The sequence below is a fragment of the Dendropsophus ebraccatus genome, chromosome 1 (genome assembly GCF_027789765.1).
Source record: "Dendropsophus ebraccatus isolate aDenEbr1 chromosome 1, aDenEbr1.pat, whole genome shotgun sequence".
NCBI classification, from domain to species: Eukaryota; Metazoa; Chordata; class Amphibia; order Anura; family Hylidae; genus Dendropsophus; species Dendropsophus ebraccatus.
In genome coordinates, this window is record NC_091454.1 from 108,932,895 (window position 1) to 108,952,153 (window position 19,259).

The 19,259-nt window shown below is 41.5% G+C and overlaps 2 protein-coding genes across 5 annotated transcripts in view; both read right to left on the reverse strand.

Moving 5' to 3' along the window:
• The window catches only part of LOC138796900 (V-type proton ATPase subunit S1-like), a 70,286-nt gene extending 67,701 nt beyond the window's left edge, over positions 1–2,585 (reverse strand). Inside the window, exon 1 of the mRNA XM_069976635.1 lies at positions 2,141–2,585. Within this exon, the coding sequence (XP_069832736.1) occupies positions 2,141–2,201 (61 nt within the window). The 5' untranslated portion in view covers positions 2,202–2,585. The remainder of the gene's footprint in view (positions 1–2,140) is intronic.
• Positions 2,586–6,911: 4,326 nt separating this feature from the next.
• Positions 6,912–19,259, reverse strand: part of IQUB (IQ motif and ubiquitin domain containing) — a 56,147-nt gene continuing 43,799 nt past the window's right edge. For all 4 annotated transcript variants that reach the window (XM_069956085.1, XM_069956086.1, XM_069956084.1 and 1 more), the window contains 3 exons: positions 17,071–17,319; positions 13,543–13,728; positions 6,912–7,252 (listed from right to left, as the gene is read on the reverse strand). In XM_069956085.1, the coding sequence (XP_069812186.1) occupies positions 7,079–7,252; positions 13,543–13,728; positions 17,071–17,319 (609 nt within the window). In that variant the 3' untranslated portion in view covers positions 6,912–7,078. The remainder of the gene's footprint in view (positions 7,253–13,542; positions 13,729–17,070; positions 17,320–19,259) is intronic.

The window sequence follows — 19,259 nt, forward strand, 5'->3', positions numbered from 1 at the left end:
AAAATACTGTGGGAACATAGCCTAAGCCTCACACAAAGTATCTTTGTTAGTATTTTTAATTTTTTTTACCCAAAACCACAAATCCAGTAGTGGGACTGACAAAGAGAAGCAGCTTTTTTATATTTTGAACTCACTCCTGGTTTTGCCTAAAAATAAAGATAGATATATGTATATATATATATATATATATATATATATATATATATATATATATATATATTTGCTGTTATTTTAAAACAACGGCTGTTATATTGAAATAATGGCCGTTATTTACTGTTATATGGCAGCCATCCACTTAATTTCACCATTGTGTGAACAGATCATTTCTGTGTTTTTAATCCACTCCTGGTTTTGGTTGCAATACTGACTGAAATATACTGACAGAAATATGCTTAGTGTGAACACAACCTTAGGGTACAAACACACACACCGTATACGCAGCAGATACGCAGCAGATTTGATGCTGTGTTCAGTTATTTAGATCTAATCTGCTGCGTATTTGCTGCTTATCGCAGCAGTAAATACGCAGCGTATATGCCGTGTGTGTTTGTACCCTTATAGTGTCAGATAGGTGACCTGTATGTTAGTAAGCGCCCAGACGGGCAAGACCTTTTGTTTGTTTTTGTTCTTAAAAGCACAGTGTTGCTGTATTTCTGTTTGCTGGACTGTTTATGCTGCAAATAAACGTCAAGCTGTTATTTTATAAGTCCAAGTCTGCTGTGAACTGTGTCCAAACACACCATCCCCCGGGAAGAGCCCTACAATATATATATATATATATATATATATATATATATATATATATATATATATATATATATATATATATCCAGGGCTGCCATCAGGAATTCCAGGGCCCCATACTGCCAACTTGTCTGGGCCCCCACCTTACCAAAGGCATTAATCCAAAAAATCTTCAACTCAGGACATACGTTTGGCTATTTAAAGCCACACAAAGTGACACGTCTATAGCTCAGATACAGATATCAGTGACACGTCTATGGCTCAGATACGGAAATCAGTGACACGTCTATAGCTCAGATACGGATATCAGTGACACGTCTATAGCTCAGATACAGATATCAGTGACACGTCTATAGCTCAGATTCGGATATCAGTGACACGTCTATAGCTCAGATACGGATATCAGTGACACATCTATAGCTCAGATACAGATATCAGTGACACGTCTATGGCTCAGATACGGATATCAGTGACACGTCTATAGCTCAGATACGGATATCAGTGACACGTCTATAGCTCAGATACAGATATCAGTGACACGTCTATAGCTCAGATTCGGATATCAGTGACACGTCTATAGCTCAGATATGGATATCAGTGACACGTCTATAGCTCAGATACAGATATCAGTGACAAGTCTATAGCTCAGATACAGATATCAGTGACAAGTCTATAGCTCAGATACAGATATCAGTGACACGTCTATAGCTCAGATACGGATATCAATGACACGTCTATAGCTCAGATACAGATATCAGTGACACGTCTATAGCTCAGATACAGATATCAGTGACACGTCTATAGCTCAGATACGGATATCAGTGACACGTCTATAGCTCAGATACGGATATCAGTGACACGTCTATAGCTCAGATACGGATATCAGTGACACGTCTATAGCTCAGATACGGATATCAGTGACACATCTATAGCTCAGATACGGATATCAGTGACGTCTATAGCTCAGATACGGATATCAGTGACACATCTATAGCTCAGATACGGATATCAGTGACACGTCTATAGCTCAGATACGGATATCAGTGACACGTCTATAGCTCAGATACGGATATCAGGGACACGTCTATAGCTCAGATACGGATATCAGTGACACGTCTATAGCTCAGATACGGATATCAGTGACACGTCTATAGCTCAGATACGGATATCAGTGACACGTCTATAGCTCAGATACGGATATCAGTGATACGTCTATAGCTCAGATACGGATATCAGTGACACGTCTATAGCTCAGATACGGATATCAGTGACACGTCTATAGCTCAGATACAGATATCAGTGACACGTCTATGGCTCAGATACGGAAATCAGTGACACGTCTACACTCTCTCCCACATACACTCTCTCTCACACAAACACACATATACACACTTACTTTTTATCCTTGAGGCCCCAGGGGGGGGGTCACTAGTGAAGTCTCTGCTCCCAGTCAGCATCCTGCAGCCCCTCCTCCTTTCCCCCGACTGCAGAGCTGTATACTGGAGGGAACAGACGTCACAGCTGGGAGGGAGGGGGAGGCAGGAGAGGGGGCCCGCTGCATCTTCCTATCTCCTGGGAGAGCACACAGGCCGGAAGTCACCAGCTTCGCACGAGCCTGGGAGCTGCTGAGGAGGGGGCCGGTCCATTGTGGAGGGAGGGGGGGGGGGGATTCTGCAGCCTGGTCCACAGACAGTGCAGGGGGGAGGAGGGCCTAATGATATTAGTTAAGTAGAAGGGGCCCCTTGCATCTGCAGTAGCTCTCCCCTCTCCCTGCACTGTCTGTATACCAGGCTTCTCACAAAGTGAAGTGTGTGGGAGACCCGTGCCCCCCCATAGGCCGGGCCCCATACACCTGTACTGCCAGTAATGCCATGATGGCGGCCCTGTATATATCTATCTACAGTATCTATGATGAGTGAAGCCATAAAGTTAGACACACAGAAGAGGGTAGATATAGACTATGCATATTGACGTCTATAATTTCACCTTGATTATTTATTAATCTTCCTCCTTGGTATATCTTCCCTGCCCCATGCAGAGTTCTAAAGTCCAGGCACATGAGCTCTGGCTAAAATCATTCTTTACTCGACTTTGATCTTTATGTTCAGATTATATTCACCATAATTATATGCTGCCAAAACGTAATGATATCCTGAATGTGAAGACTCCTTCAGAGGGTACAAATCTGTGACTGCAAATTGTATCATGTCACTTTAAGTAAACACCTATCTAGCCCTATTACTCATGAATGATTATTATTATAAATGGTTCACTATTACAACTGAATGCTATTTTTTAAACCAAATTTATGATGTAATATATTGAATACAAGGTTATTAACTTTACTTGTATTCATACAATGGCCCTACATGCCAAAACTGGAAAAGGCATAAGGTTCTGTTTTGTATACAAAACTGTAACTAATCTATCTAAAACATGTTGTTTTTTTAATGAAAAACATGATCATGAGTGCCCAACCTGTGGCCTTCCAGCTGTTGCAAAACTACAATTTCCATCATTCTTGGACAGCTAAAGCTTTGGCTTACACACACACACACACACACACACACACACACACACACACACACACACACACACACACACACTGTCGTGGAACCATATATAACAGTATAAGGCACCTCTTATCTAGTCTAGTGGAATGCAGGGGTGAATCTGGATGAAGCACACACAGAACCTTTGCTGTTGTTTACAGAAGGCTGGTGGAGTATGATCTGCCAGGATAAGCTTGTTTCTGGAATAAATTATATTCATTCATGTCCATCAAAATCTGATTGTTTGTGGTCTAATCAGCAGTCTGCCAAAGCATCAGCACCTGTACACAGTGCACGGAGCCAGAAGTAGACAGCTCATCCATTCCTGGCTTTGGCTTCAAAATCTGTCAGATAAATGTCTGTGTAAACGCACTATAAATCAAACTTCTGTGAAATCAAACTGTCCTCTTAGGAAGCAACACTGATTGACAATTAATTTCACATGCAAATAGCAAGACACACTCAATAAAAGAGTCGATCTGCCGGTGGGGACCAGAGACCACTTCTCAGTACCTATGCTTTCTGGCGGATGTTTTGGTCACTTTTGAATGTTGGTGGTGCTTTCCCACTCGTGTTAGCATGAGATGGACTCTACAACCCACACGAGTGGCTCAGGTAGTGCAGCTCATCCAGGATGGCACATGAATGCAAGCTGTGGCAAGAAGGTTTGCTATGTCAGTGTAGTTTCCAGAGGCTGGAGGCACCAGGAGACTGGCCAGTACACGAGGAGATGTGGAGGATGCCGTAGGAGGGCAACAACCCAGCAGCAGGACAGCTACCTCCTCCTTTGTGCGAGTAACAGGAGGAGCACTGCCAGAGCCCTGCAAAATGACCTCCAGCAGGCCACAAATGTGCATGCATCTGCCAAACAGTTAGAAACCGACTCCATGAGGATGGTATGAGCATCCAACGTCCACAGATGTGGGTTTTGCTCACAGACAAACACTGTGCAGGACGCTTGGCATTTGCCAGAGAACACCAGGATTGGCAGATTCGTCATTGGTGCCCTGTGGTCTTCACAGATGAAGCTAGCACATGTGACAGACATGGCAGAGTCTAGAGACGCAGTGGAGAGCAATCTGCTGCCTGCAACATCCTTCATGACCAGTTTGGCAGTGGGTCAGTAATGGGGTGGCATTTTTTTTGCAGAGCCGTACAGCCCTCCATGTGCTTGCCAGAGGTAGCCTGACTGCTATTAGGTCTCGAGATGAGATCCTCAGACCCCTTGTAAGATGATATGCTTTTGCAGTTGGCCCTGGCTTTCTCCTAATGCAAGACAATGCTAGATCTCATGTGGCTGGTGTGTGTCAGCCGTTCCTTCAAGATTAAAGCATTGAAGCTATAGTCCGCCTATTCCCCACACCTGAATCTGATTGAGCACATCTGGGACATCATGTCTCGCTCCATCCACCAACGTCACATTGCAACACAGACTGTCCAGGAGTTGGCAGATGCTTTAGTCCAGGTCTGGGAGGAGATCCCTCAGGACACCATCCTCCACCTCATCAGGACAATGCCCAGGTATTGTAGGGAGGTCATACAGGCACGTGGAGGCCACGCACAATACTGAGCATCAGTTTGACTTTTTTTAAGGACATTACAACAAAGTTGGATCAGCCTGTAGTGTGTTTTTTTCACTTTAATTTTCTGTGTGACTCCAAATTCAGGCCTGGTTAATAAATTGATTTCCATTGATGATTTTGTGTGATTTTGTTGTAAGCACTTTTAACTTTGTACAGAACTAAGTATTCAATGAGAATTTTCATTCATTCAGGTCTAGGATGTGTTCCCTTTATTTATTTATTTTTTTTTTGAGCAGTGTATAAAAATTATACAGTGCTACTAAAACCTCATTAGAGAAAGAAATGGCAAAATCTATTAAGGAGGGAAATAAAACCTTTAGATATACTAGTGACAGGAAGAATTTCAGCATTACTAAAACAAGTAATGGGGAGAATGTTTATTGATGGAGATAAGGCAGTTTCTGACTATTTGAAAAGGAGAATTTTCAGAAGGAGGCCTTCACAATCACAGTATGGTTGGACATAGGATTGGCTTCAGTTGTAAGGTTTCGGCTCCAATGTTTTCAAAAGCTGATGTTTCAGAGGAACTTGCCCGTTTAAGCTTGAATAAGGCATTGGGTCAAGATAGTGTCCACATCAGGGTTACTAAAGAACTCTGATTTGTGATTGCTGTCCCCTGACGGATCTGTGTAACCAATCCCACTGATCCCTCCTAACAGGAGATGTCCCTGATGATTGGTGGACAGCCAATGTTATACCCATCCACAATAAGGGTAGTAGAGAAGAGCCCAATAACTACAGGTCAGTCAGTTTAACATTTGTAGTAGAAAAAATTATAGAAACACTTCTTTAAAAAAAAAAGATAATAGATCACCTTTGATGGATCCAAACCAGCATGGCTTTACTGCTGGCAGATCATGTCAGACTAATCTCATTGATTTCTTAGATTATGTCACAAAAGTGCTGAATAAAGATGGTGCCGTGGATATCGGCTATCTGGACTTCAGCAAAGCCTTTAATACAGTTCCTCTATAAAGAGCTGATAGAGAAGTAAGTGAGAATTGGAATGGAGGTGTCAGTAATATGAAAAATGATTTGGATTTACTAGATAAATGGTCCAAACAATAGAAACTGCAGTTCAATGTTTCCAAATGTAAAATAATGAACTTGGATAGAATTCGGTAAGTAGAATTCGCCAAGTATCATATCGGCAGTTCTGTGTTTGTAAAGGCCTCAGAAGAGAAGGATTTAGGGGTACTTATTTCTGGCAGCCTTAAAATGAGTCACCAGTGCCAGAATTTACATGTCAATTCATTGGGCCGAAAGCGTAATCTGCCTGCGAATAATGGAGACTATGGGATGGGTGGAAGTTCAAGCTTTGCCACACGGCGGAATCTGCTTAAAGTTCTTGATTTTCCATAGTGTGCACATACCCTCAAACAGGGAGAGGAAAGAGGGAGAAGACAATTCAGTTTGCAGCTTTTCAGGGATTTGGGAAATCCTCTTTGATTCTTTGTACCAGAGAATAAAAGCATTTTTTCTATGTTACAGGAGAACAGACAGACATATGAAATGAAATGTGTGTCTCCATCACTATCTTATCAAACAGTGTCAGCAGAGCCTAAGGCTATGTTCACACACAGTATTTCTGTCAGTCTTTTAGTTAGTATTTTTCAACCAAAATCCAGTGTGGAACTGACAGGGCAAAATTATAATGAAAAGATCTGCACAGAGTCTGTGTTTTAAACCTACTCCTGGTTTTGGTTGAAACAAACACTGACCAAAAGACTGACAGAGACACTATGTGTGAACAAACCCATAGTGTGTACTCTACAAGTATATATAAACCCTAAACATGTCTACTATTCTTATAGCTTTTTTACAATTCTTGACCATGATGTTGAAAAATCATTTAGTAAGAGGATAAAGAACAGAAAGTATTGGTTACACTTTCACTACAACCATAAGGCATTGATAGTATTAATACAGTACAGAACAGAAATATAAATGTATGTCTACATCTGTGAGTGTTATTTTAAAAGGGAAACAAATAAAAAAAAATACAAAACTGTGGCAGTTTATATTCAATGTCTTTCTTTATTCTGATGACAGAAACATATTATCCAAATCATGTTTAGCTGTAACTCCACCTTTACTGGATTTCACAGAGCAATTAGTCTAGCATTTCATAATACAGTCAGTTTGTCAGTACAAGGCTGTCACACGAATATTATAAATGCATTCAGTGGGGGAAATCATCTAGACTTGGAGACTGGCTGCAAGGGGTTTACTAATAACCAGATCATTAACTGTAGACATCTGATCGGATTTCTCCCGATGAAGGAATGGTGCCATCTCAGGGATCTGTGAAAAATAATTCTTGGCAAGATTGTGCCTATGCTTGATCTTTCGAATAAAAACAATGCCATAAGCCTAGATAGGAAGAGATAAAAATAAATAAGAATTGGAAACATATACATAGCTGTATTATCCCAATTATATGAGGAAAGCAGATTGGATCTCAACAACAACTTTAATGTACAACCTCTTATTGTGCATGATCATAGTCATAAGTGCAGGTCTACAAGAGTAAATGAAAAAGTACATTTGAACTCCACAAAAGGTATTTTGGCATGTATGATTCCTTTCCTGCTAGTTACTCTTGTAATTGATCATCTATATAGATTGCTAAAAATCATGTAATCATAAAAAATCATATAATCATAAAAAAAAGCTGTTGCATGTATACATGATGAGTTGCACTACATCTGTATAAATCTCCCAAACTATATCCATTATTAATCTTTTAGCTGCCTTTCCCTCTTGCTCTACACTCCACACATCTCATCTTCCTCCTCCTCTCACCATAGACTTGTAACTTGTTTAGGGATCCGATTTTAAAGCGACTCTGTACCCACAATCTGCCCCCCCCCAAACCACTTGTACCTTCGGATAACTGCTTTTAATCCAAAATCTGTCCTGGGGTCCGTTCGGCAGGTAATGCAGTTATTGTCCTAAAAAACTATTTTTAAACTTGCAGCCCTGTGCCCAACGGCCGTAGCTTAGATTGTGTATGTATTAGGCTTGCACAACCTCTCTATCCCTCCTCCCTGCCCTCATCATCATTAGGAATGCTCCAGGCAGATTGTCTCCTATTCGTCAGCTGTGTGAATACTGAACATGGGCTGGATTGTTAAAGGGAACCTGTCACCCCCCGTGCCGGGGTGACAGGCTCCCGACCCCCCGTTAGAGCCCCATATACTTACCTAATCCCGCCGGGTCCCGCTTCTGGAGGTGGTCGGGTGACGGAGATCTCAGCCGCTGCAGCCCGGCGCGCGCGCTGAGAGATGAGTCCAACGCTCATAGAGAATGAAGGAGCGCTGGACTCTCCTGTCATTCTCTATGGGTGTTAGATTCATCGCTCAGCGTGCGCGCCGGGCTGCAGCGGCTGAGATCTCCGTCACCCGACCACCTCCAGAAGCGGGACCCGGCGGGATTAGGTAAGTATATGGGGCTCTAACGGGGGTCGGGAGCCTGTCACCCCGGCACGGGGGGTGACAGGTTCCCTTTAAGGCACCTTTGCAATGTTCAGACAGGAGAAAATGTTCCAGTGGCATTCCTAATGATGAAGAGGGTGGGGAGGAGGGATGGAGGGGTGGTGCAAAGTTAGGGCACATATATTGTAGGCCACACCTGTTGGGCATGGGGCTGCAAGTTAAAAAGTTGTTTTTAGGACAATAACTGCATCACCTGGATAAAAGCAGCTATCCGAAGGTACAAGTGGTTTGGGGGGGGGGGGGGGGGGGATTGTGGGTACGGAGTCACTTCAAGTCATATCCAGTAAACAAAACTCATTGCTAAGCTGATTTTGAGAGTGCATGACCATTTAGCAGGAAGGAGGGAGGGGGAAAATCATTGATAACAGGAGGAGGTAGCATGTTTGTCAGATAAGATATATTATAAAGTTTCTTATAGTCGCTTGTACTATAAAAGTTTGCTGAAACATTGCTCAGAGGGCTCATACTGGGCCACCTCCCCAACTTCTCCAGTAGTCTAAAATATTTACAGTAACTTCGCTTCATCATACAGTAGTCACAGCAGACCCTGCTACCTTTGCCAGTAGTCACAGTAATCCGTCTATCTAAGCATACCAACTCCCTACAGCAGTTACAGCAACCCTTAAGCTATGTTCACTTGTCATATAAGGGTAGCTTCACACGTACCAGAATTGCAGCATATTTTACGCTGAGATTCCTGGTTCTGTCAGTTTTTTATGGTTTTCCATACTCGCAGTGGTTTTTTCGTTCTGCTGTATGTAAAGCTCATCCTCCTAACCCACCGCTGACCGGTGAATACTTTACCTGTGCGTGCTCTGGCCTGCTTCTGTGGCTCCTGGCTCCCTGATGTCCCATTCAGTGTGCTTTTCTGCTGCAGCCACTGATTGGCTGAGCCACAGAAGCAGGCCGAAGCGCAGACAGGTAAAGTATTTACCGGTCAGTGGAAGGTAAAGGGGGGCGTGGTTTACATACTTGCAGCGGAATGAAAAATCCGCTGTGAGTATGTAAACTCATTCAAACTGACGGTACCGGGAATCACAGCGTGAAATCTGCTGCGATTCTAGTCTGTGTGAAGCTACCCTTGTAGTATTTTTTTGCTTAAACCAGCAGTGGGTCCAAAACATAGAAAAGTTTTTCAATTATTATTGTTGTTTCTCCCTGTGTCATTCCCAAAATTAGCTACAAATACTGACCAAAATGTCATGTGTGAACCTAACCTTTATGGCAACCTGTCACTATGTTTCGGGGCACTAAACTATTAATACATTTTTATGCAGCTGGGTTTTAGTGCCTGAAAGTTGCTTACATTTATTTCACCCATTCCCACATTCCTACTTCATAACTTTACTGAAGGACACATCTCCAGCGGCTTTGATTGATCGTATGCCTATTGCAGTACACTTTGCTTTTCTACCCATGCACAATAGAGTTAGGTGTACTATTCTCAGCTTTATCAGTACATACATAAAAAGCCCATGGAGATGAGTCCTTGACTCATCTCTGGAAAAATAAATTATAATAAATGTAAGAACATGGGAATGGGTAGAATTAATGCAGAAAGCTCTGAGACACTAAAGCCCAGCTGCTTAAAGATATGCTGGTGGTTTAGAGTCCCTAAACTTAGAAGCTGCTTTCCTACAGAAGTCCCCCTGCCCATATAGTAGCAGTCAAAGCAGTTCTTCCTCCTTCAGAAATAGTTACCCCTTTTCAATAGTAGTCCCAGCAGCCCCACTCCCCTTCAGTAGTAACAGAGACCACGTTCGGGTGGCGCTGTCATTATAAGGCAATGCTGTGCGTTTAATCTGGCCTGCCAGAGTGGTGATTGGTCAGTGACTTATGATGCATTTACACAGAAAGATTTATCTGACAGATTTTTTATGCCAAAACCAGGAACAGACTATAAACAGGTAACGGTTCATAAAGAAAAGACTGAGATGCCCTTTAAGGCATATGAGCGTAATACATGAGAATTTGCCATGTATATTACAGAAATAAGTCCTGGACTGACCACTCTGATGACCTGAATTGACAGCAGTCAGTTTGGGTCATCATAACTGCAGCCAGTCCAAGATTTGCATCCATAATACTCTCATCTGTGGGGAGCCATAGGGGGCTATGGAACGGACTTCGGAACTCCTGGCATCATCATTAATTATGATGCCAACAGCTCTGAAACTGTTTAAATCATCTCGTTACTGTACTGACACGCTGTGCTCATAATACAGAAAGTGCAAACTGCTAAACAGATCCAGTATACTGTATATAAGATTCCATTGGTAAAAGAATTAACTTACTCACTAATTGGGTTTTACAAAATAGAAAACTTATCATGGTGCTATTTTAAGAATTTCACTGGTACTAAGTGACTATCACTTTGAGATAGCAAAGTACACATTTCCTGTGAATGAAGCAAATAAGTTGCAGCCTCTCAGGAACGTGCAACACGTTTCTTGCTGGTTTAATAATTAAGACCGCAAGAGCTGATTTGCAATGCCATCTGTTGGCAGGAATCTATAGTCTAGAGCTAGTGAATGGAACAAGCACACGTTACAGAGCCATGTGAGTTATGAAACTTTCTGTAAGAGATAAATGAATCTGGCTGCTGAAGTAAATTATTACTTTAACACATGCATACTCTTTTGGTCACAATGGAGTATCACTGTACTTGTTAGAGGGGTTATCCAGCGCTGCTCTTGTTTCCAGATTTGGTTGGGTTTGAAACTCAGTTCCATTGAAGTGAATAGAGCTTAATTGCAAACCACACCTGATCTGGAGACAAGAGTGGGGCAAAAGTGGCCATGTTTTAGTAGCGCTGAATAACCCCTTTAATAATTTTTATTAATCAAGTTACTGACTGTCCTCTTCTTTATGCAATATACTTAACATCTTAGCTAAAAAGTTATCTACCTCTACCCCAGCTTAATAGGCTTTTACTGCATTGCTATATCTGCACAATTAGATATACATCACAAAATCTCTGGGAAAACCAACCTGCAGCTAAATACTTACACCTGATTGCCTGCATTAAAATGGAGCCTTTCTAGCTGACAAGCAGGGGTGAGAAGGGAGTCAAACCAGGGAAACTCCCTACAAAGGTGTTTTCACCTCCAGCTTACCACTTTAAACGCTTATAGTAAGTGCATCATACAAGATTATTACAAATGGACAGAGGAATAGATACATCTACACAACTAGGATTGTGCCGCAATTTATATTAATTAGCACATTAAGGCTATGTTCCTACTACGTAGCAACAATGGCCATTCTTTAGTGAATCCCCGTTGTGTAACGCTAAACCACAGGTGTTGTTGTTTAACGATGGCAAGGGTTTTACAACAACAGCCGTTGTTTGTGCTCATCTGTATGTAGTGGGAACATAGTCTGACACTTTCCCATTGCGGCAATTCTTACTGCTTAAGGGTACTATTACAGGGAACGATAATCGGCCGAATTGGCCCGATTCGGCCGATTATCGCTCCGTGTAATAAATGCAACGATCAGCCGATGACAACGATCATCGGCTGATCGTTGATATAGGTTAGACCCTATTTTCGTAGGGCGCCGACCGCGCACCGCTGCGTGTAATAGCGGTGCGTGGCCGGCGACTAACGATATACATTACCCATCCACGTTCCAGGGCTGCTCCTGCCGTCCGCTTCTCCCGGGGTCCCGCGCGCGCTCTAGCTTCACAGAGGCCTGTCAGCTGATAGGCCACTCAGCCAATCACAGGCCGCGGCGGTCCCGGCCTGTGATTGGCTGAGCGACCTACCAGCTGACAGACCGCTGTGAAGCTAGAGCGCGCACGGGACCCCGGAGAGGCGGACGGCAGGAGCAGCCCTCGAACGTGGATGGGTAATGTATGCCAGTTTAGCAAGGGCTGCAAGGACATTGGTAACGATGTCCTTGCAGCTCTTGTCAAACGATTATCGGGCCGTGTAATAGGCCCAGTAAACGAGCAACGATCTAGCAGATCGCTGCTCGTTTACAGGTATTATCGGGCCCTGCTCGGCCCGTGTAATACCACTCTTACTGTTCTTTTTGCATCCTAGCCTTCTAAGATCCATAATATTTTGAGGGCTTAGTTTTATGCACGGCACTTCAATTTGTAATACAATGCAACTAACAATTTGTAATATAATAAAATAAAAAAAACAACTGTAGGTTAACACAAGTGCACAATGTTTGGAAGCTTTTATTTGGTTTTCGGAGTTCACTGTAAAAAATGGCATGCTATTTTTTTTTCTGCCGATCAATGAGATTACAGCAATGCAGAGTTTATACTTTTTTTTTTTTTTCATCTTTTACTACTTTAAAAAAATAATTTTTGTTGCTTTTCATTGTCATACTTTGACCGCTGTAACCTTTTTTATGAGTGAAGTTTTATTTTTCCAAAGTGATATGTAGTTCCACTATTTAATAACACCGGATCACAGGACGGGTTACCGAACGTCCGGTGTTACTGCAGTATCGGCCGGACGATCTTTACTTCTGCTGTATTCGGGTGCACCGCTGCATTAGTGCAAATTAGTGCTTGATTACAATGGGCTGCTGGAGCTTATAGTAACCAAGTGCCAAGCCAGGATCAGCGTCATTGTGGCCTGGCAGGAAGCAGGGATTGCCCCTCAGCGAGGGAAGGAGTGGGGGGTTGGAGGGTTGATCCCTCAACTAGACCCCAGGTGATGTCAGAATGGGTTAAGGGGTTCAATAATACTATCTACCATTAAGCACAAGGAGTGAATGATGCATGTTGCATTAGGTTTTTTCCATGTGCCTTTTGATGCAGTTCTTTAAACAAAACTAAGGGTGGATTTAAACAAAAGACAATGGGGCAGATTTATTAAAGGATGTAAAATTTAGACTGGTGAAAAACTTTCCCTAGCAACCAATCACAGCTCCTCTTTCCTTCCACCAGAGATGTAAGCTGAGCAGTGATTGGTTGCTGTGGCCAGTTTGCACCAGTCTAAATTTTGCACCCTTTGATAAATCTCCCCCACGGAGATTCTTTCCACTTTCTTTCACTTTTTCCAAATACATACTAACATACAAATCTGCATCAAAACTGCAAGTAAGAAGGCACCCTTAACTTCTACTTAAAAAAAACAAACAAGGAACATCATAAATACAGAAAGGTAACTGTGAAATCCAGACAAACCCATTATTCATTACCTGATCAGCATTTGCAAGCTTCAAATGAGCTGCTGCCTCCTCTTTTGTTAACAGAATACAGTTCCACGGAGACCACTCATAATATTTGTTCCATCTCACTATGGCTAGTTCATAGAGGTCATCACAGGCACTTAATGCAGAATTAGAGCCCCAAATATTCTCAACAAGATACTGAAGATCTTCTTGCTGCAATGAAAAAGTCAAGTTCATTTGAATAGCCAAAACTGTATTAGGAAGCTAAAAAACAATGAGATAATTAGAAGTACTCAGCAATCAAGCAGATGTTTTATCTAAACTTTATAAATCCTCTACAATTTTTGTGATGAAATGCAGAAAATTCATAGGTATAAAAAAACACCACAGACTATCAACATTGCATCAATACAGTGTCATTATGAGGAACCAGCTCATGTGAATTTCCAACACCATCCAGCTGCGCATGCAAGAGTGTTTATGCGTCAGTTCACAGTGTTCAGAAAGCCTACATTAACACCTAAACAGAAAACACTGGAACATTTAATGCCAACAAGAGCGGAAAATGTATTCTTGAGCTCATAGGCCTATTATAACCATGTGCAAAAAGTAATTATTGTTCTGTGTCATATCTGTAAATTATGTATTTGCCATGAACAAAAAACTCTAAATAGGGTGATCCCACAATTTTTCCAGGGGTTGTAATAATAAAACTTTCGCCCATGGCCTCTGAACCATGTCTAGGTACAGAAGAAACTACTGTCTGATCAAGTTTGGCATAAATATTTAAAATAGATAATGGATGTGATTTTTGTATCAGATATGCATTTTAAAGCTATGCTCACACTATGTAAAAACGGGCGTTATTATGAAATACGTCCATTGTTTTTACATAGTGTGAACATAGCTTAAGCATACTGAAAAACATTTAGAGATTTTTTAAATACTCCTTTTCAACAAATGTTTCTCAAGCTATGTTCATACATCGTCGGAATGATAGACGTTGTTTTAAAATAAAGGCCAGTATTTACCATTAAATAGCAGACGTAAATTTGACGGTGTGTGAACATAGCTCGGTTTTTCTTTATATATATTTAGACAATGTTTAGCTAGCCAAGCAGTCCTTTCTGTTCATTGATATAAGCAGCACCTTAGTTTTTAGTTTATTAGTGTTTACATTATAAGGATAAAATGTGTAACATTACTTCTTACACTTGCTTTAAAGGGTACCTATCATTTAAAGTGTCATTGTCTTTTAATTTTTTTTGCAGAAATCAATAGTACAGGCGATTTTAAGAAACTCTGTAATTAGGTTTATTAGGCGAAAAATGCATTTTTATCATGAAAAAGCAGTTTGAAGCTCTCCTCACTGTCTTCATGGTTATCTATGGGGTGGAGAGAGATGAGTCACCAAAACAGGACAACAAAGAGTTAATTTACAGCTGCATCACTGGGCTATCTCCTCTGAAATAAGCACTGACCTCTGAATACTGGCTTTCACACATGTCCCGCTGTGTAATCCTTTGTTCTCTGCTCTCTGCTGGCGATTAATCTCCCTCCTCCCTCCTCCCCCCTCCCCTCTTCATAGGTTACACAGGACACGTCTGATGTAAACAAGATGCAATTTCCTGATAATGAGCAGTAAATGACAGGGGGGAGGGGACCTGGGAAAAGTCTTTTTGAATGCAAATAATGGCATATTTCCCTAATAAATCCAATTACAAAGTTTCTTAAAATTGCCTGTACTATTGATTTCTGCAAAAAAAAAAAAAAAAAACAACAGTGACACATTAAACAAACTCCTGAGTCCTGACATGTCATAGTGATATGTCAAAGGTTTGTATAGGTTGAGGTCAAGGTGCTGAGACCCCCGACGATTGTGAGACGGAGATGAAGAGGCAGAACGCACACTACTGATTTTAACAATCAGGTTCAATTTAATATTTAAAAATAAATAAAAGAAACAGAAAGTACATGCTGAATAATTAGTATTAAAGGCGTATTCCTGTCTCCACTAATATAATTAAACTCGTGGGGCACGTCTCATTGTCTAGGTTACTGAGCAACACTCTGCTTTTAAAGCACTGGTGGGACCGATATATATACAAATACAGTGGTGCCTTGGATTACGAGCATAATTTTTTCCGGGACTGTGCTTGTAATCCAAATCACTCTTAAACCAAAGGAAATTTTCCCATAAGAAATCATTAAAATGCAGACAATTGGTTCCACACCCCAAAAATAATTTTTTATTCTGAATAGCAGCTAAAACAAATGAAGCAAACATTTAGAAAGCTAAATATATAGTAACTAGGGATGAGTGAACCAGCTGAGGTTCGGGTTCATATGAACCTGAACTATCGGCTTCTGATTCTTGCTGTCTGCCGCTCCGTGGAGAGGTGGATACAACCTTGAGGACCGCCTGGAAAACTGGGATACAGCCATAGCCATAGGCTGTATCCCAGTTTTCTAGGCAGTCCTCAGGCTGTATCCACCCTCTCCAGGAAGCGGGCAGACAGCGGGAATCAGAAGCCGATAGTTCAGGTTTATACGAACCCAAACCTCAGCCGGTTCGCTCTGAAGCAGGGCTGCTGTCAGAGGTCTGTGTGGTCACATGACAGCAATGGGGAAGGGGTGTGTATTTAGCATGGACAAATCAGGAATCACAGAGCTGTGTAGGAGGACACTGACAGAAACTTTTCTATACACCAGTGTGTATAGCTGAATGTAAGTGCAGGCACATTATAGCAGCAGTGTGTATAGCTGAGTGTGAATGCAGGAAAATTATAGCATCAGTGTGTATAGCTGAGTGTGAGTGCAGGCACATTATAGTAAGAAAATGGGAGAGAAAGAGCTAGCATATCAGGTAAATGAATGTATTTGCAAAACAAATTAACTTGGCAAGCCCTACAAGCCCTACAAGTATATGTCAGTTAAGATGAAAATACCCCTTAAGTAATCACCTGCCAGCGCACAAGCACACTGAATTTATGTAGAGAGCGCACACTTCTACATAAATCCTGGCATATCTAAGGTGTTAAAAAGACAGATTTTTGTGCAAAGCGGATGTTTGCTTAAAAATGTTGCAACTTTTTGAAAAATACACTAGCTGTAGGAATGATAACTCACCTCCATTATTTTTCTGTTAAGAGAAAAAAGAAAGATAGTTCCCAGCAGCAGCTTACTTCCTCTAACTGGTGCCTGTTTTCTGATCCTTTTAAGTGCCGCTATATTTGTGTAATTCAAACGTATTAAAAATATATGCAAATTAACCTGTCAGGAGCACTGGGGAGCTTCCATCCTGCCTGCCGACTCCTGACCCATATTCCAGCCTGCTTGCTTATGCATATGCATAGGTAGTCAGGCATCTGAGCTGGTGGGCAAACCGAGGAACGCCCTATTGCTCTTAACAAGTCAATTTGTATTTAAAAAAAAAAAAAAAGACTGGTGCCTTTCAAAGGAGGTAAGTGGCTGCCAGGAACCAGTATGCACAAATTTGCTGATAGTTTTCCTTTAAATAAAGTTTCAAAACTATATGATATAAAAACAACTTACCTGGAGTAGGAATGCAATTTTGGCATCATCTCCATAATCTGCTTCAGATTTTTTCAGTTGCTTAAGTAACATCTTGTATTTTGTAAACTCTTCTCTCTGACGAGCTTCATTGTCTAGTTTCGAACATTTTCGGCAACGCCCAATAGTGCGTGCATTTGCAGACAGAGAAAACTCAGTTGAGGGGAGATAGCTTTTGCAACTGGGACAGAAATATATGTTTTTCCTTAAGACTGCAGAGTCCTGAGGTACCTGAAAGTATACATACACTGTAGGTATTATTATTCTGTACAAAAAAGTCTACACAAGAGTAATACTGTTAAGAGGATGTTCGATTTCCATGGGCTAAATTAAAGTAGGACTCCAATGAACAGGGAAAAATCCAGTAACATAATAAAGAAGCTATACTTACACACCCCAGTCCCCCGTAGTGGAGAGTCACCAACTCTCTCTCTTTTACCATCTGGCCTCGGGTTTCTCCCGGCTTCTAGTGTCATCGCCACCAGGCGGAAACTACCCACTCAGACAGTAAAGAGAGGTAAAAAACAAAAAGTGCAACACCAACCTACAGGTGCAAGTGCTTACCATACATACTTCTCCCCGCCATATACATGATAAAAACTTTATAAATATTAAAAACAGTGTGGACAGAGGCATTGGGTTGCTGCCAATTTTTGCTTTTTTCTGTTGTATGTGGAGGGTGTGACTACCTCCTGTTGGATTGCACTTCACCCATGTCCTGTAAGTGCTATAAACAAAGATCATTTGGGCCCTATCTGTCCTGTGGTAGGCTTATTGTTAGTTCAGGAGAGGCCATAGTCAGTGTGAGAATGCTAGAGTAGGACCATGTCTCTGAGGACACCTTAACGTGGTGACATGGTACACTCTGTTTGATCAAATAGTTAGGTAAGATCCTCATTTAAAAAAAATATCTATAGAGCAGGTTTTTATTGTGTGTACGCCGAGGGGAGTATGTACGGTAAGCACTTGCCCCTGTAGGTTTCTGCTGCACTTTTTGTTTCTGTACTCTAGCCACATGCAGCATGCAACTTACAGTGTGAACAGAGGCCAGTGAATGTAGAGGTGTCCCACTTCAGTCACTGACTAGCTAAGAGGGCATTTCTGAGCCGGTTGTAATGTCACAGACGACGAGAGCTACAAGAGGTTGTTGGGGGGAAATGTGAGTGGTGACGTTGCACTGTGGGGACACAGGGACAGGTAAATTTAGCTTCTATTATGTCACCACCAGCCCCTGCCTGTTCTGGATTATTACTGTTCGCTGGTACACACTACACTTTATTAAATACCATTTGTAAACATTGTGAAGCCATGTTGTCTGAGAAACTTACACAGAGGCCCAAATGTACTAACATTTTCTATGTACAAACTTAGAGTAGACAGTCTTCAAGTGTTACCAATTTATCAATGTGGCACAGGCTGTTTGATGAATCCCATCTGTGCCCATCTTAAGACTGGCTTCTCTATCTTTAGAACAAATATAAGACTTCTGAGAGAGATGTTGGCACATGGTTTTGTGACTTATGCTGCATTTACACGGAACGATTATCGTGCGAATTTGCACGATAACGATCGAATTTGTATGATAATCGTACGTGTAAACGCAGCGAACAATCAAGCGACGAGGTAGTAATCGTTCATTTTGATCTTTTAACATGTTCTCAAAAAATTGTTGGACGTTCTCAAAAAATTCGCAGATCGTTCCGTGTAAACAGTCGTTCACTGATTTAGCCTATGTGCGAGATAGGCTTAAGTGATCGCAAAACGATCGCGAAACAATTTTCTGTACGATATATCGTTCCGTCTAAACGCTGATCATTAAGAAAAAAAATTGTTACTTCGAAATCATCAATCGTACGATCGGGCGGATTATCGCTCCGTGTAAACAGAGCATTAGGCCATACCCTTTACTGGAGCCACGCCTCTTTTTTGAACGTGAAGAAAAGTCCTGTGTGGCACATTTTGGACAGAATTCTGGCACAGACACATTGGTACCTAGGCTAGAGTTACCTAGAGTAGATATTCTGATATATGTATAAAATATTTCACAATAACAAATTTGTTACATGTTTGCTGTTGCACATTCCTGACACTTTTCATTACTTTCATTATACATGTTATAGAAAAGCTGATTGATGGATGTATGTCAGTTTCAATTTGCTTTTATACATATG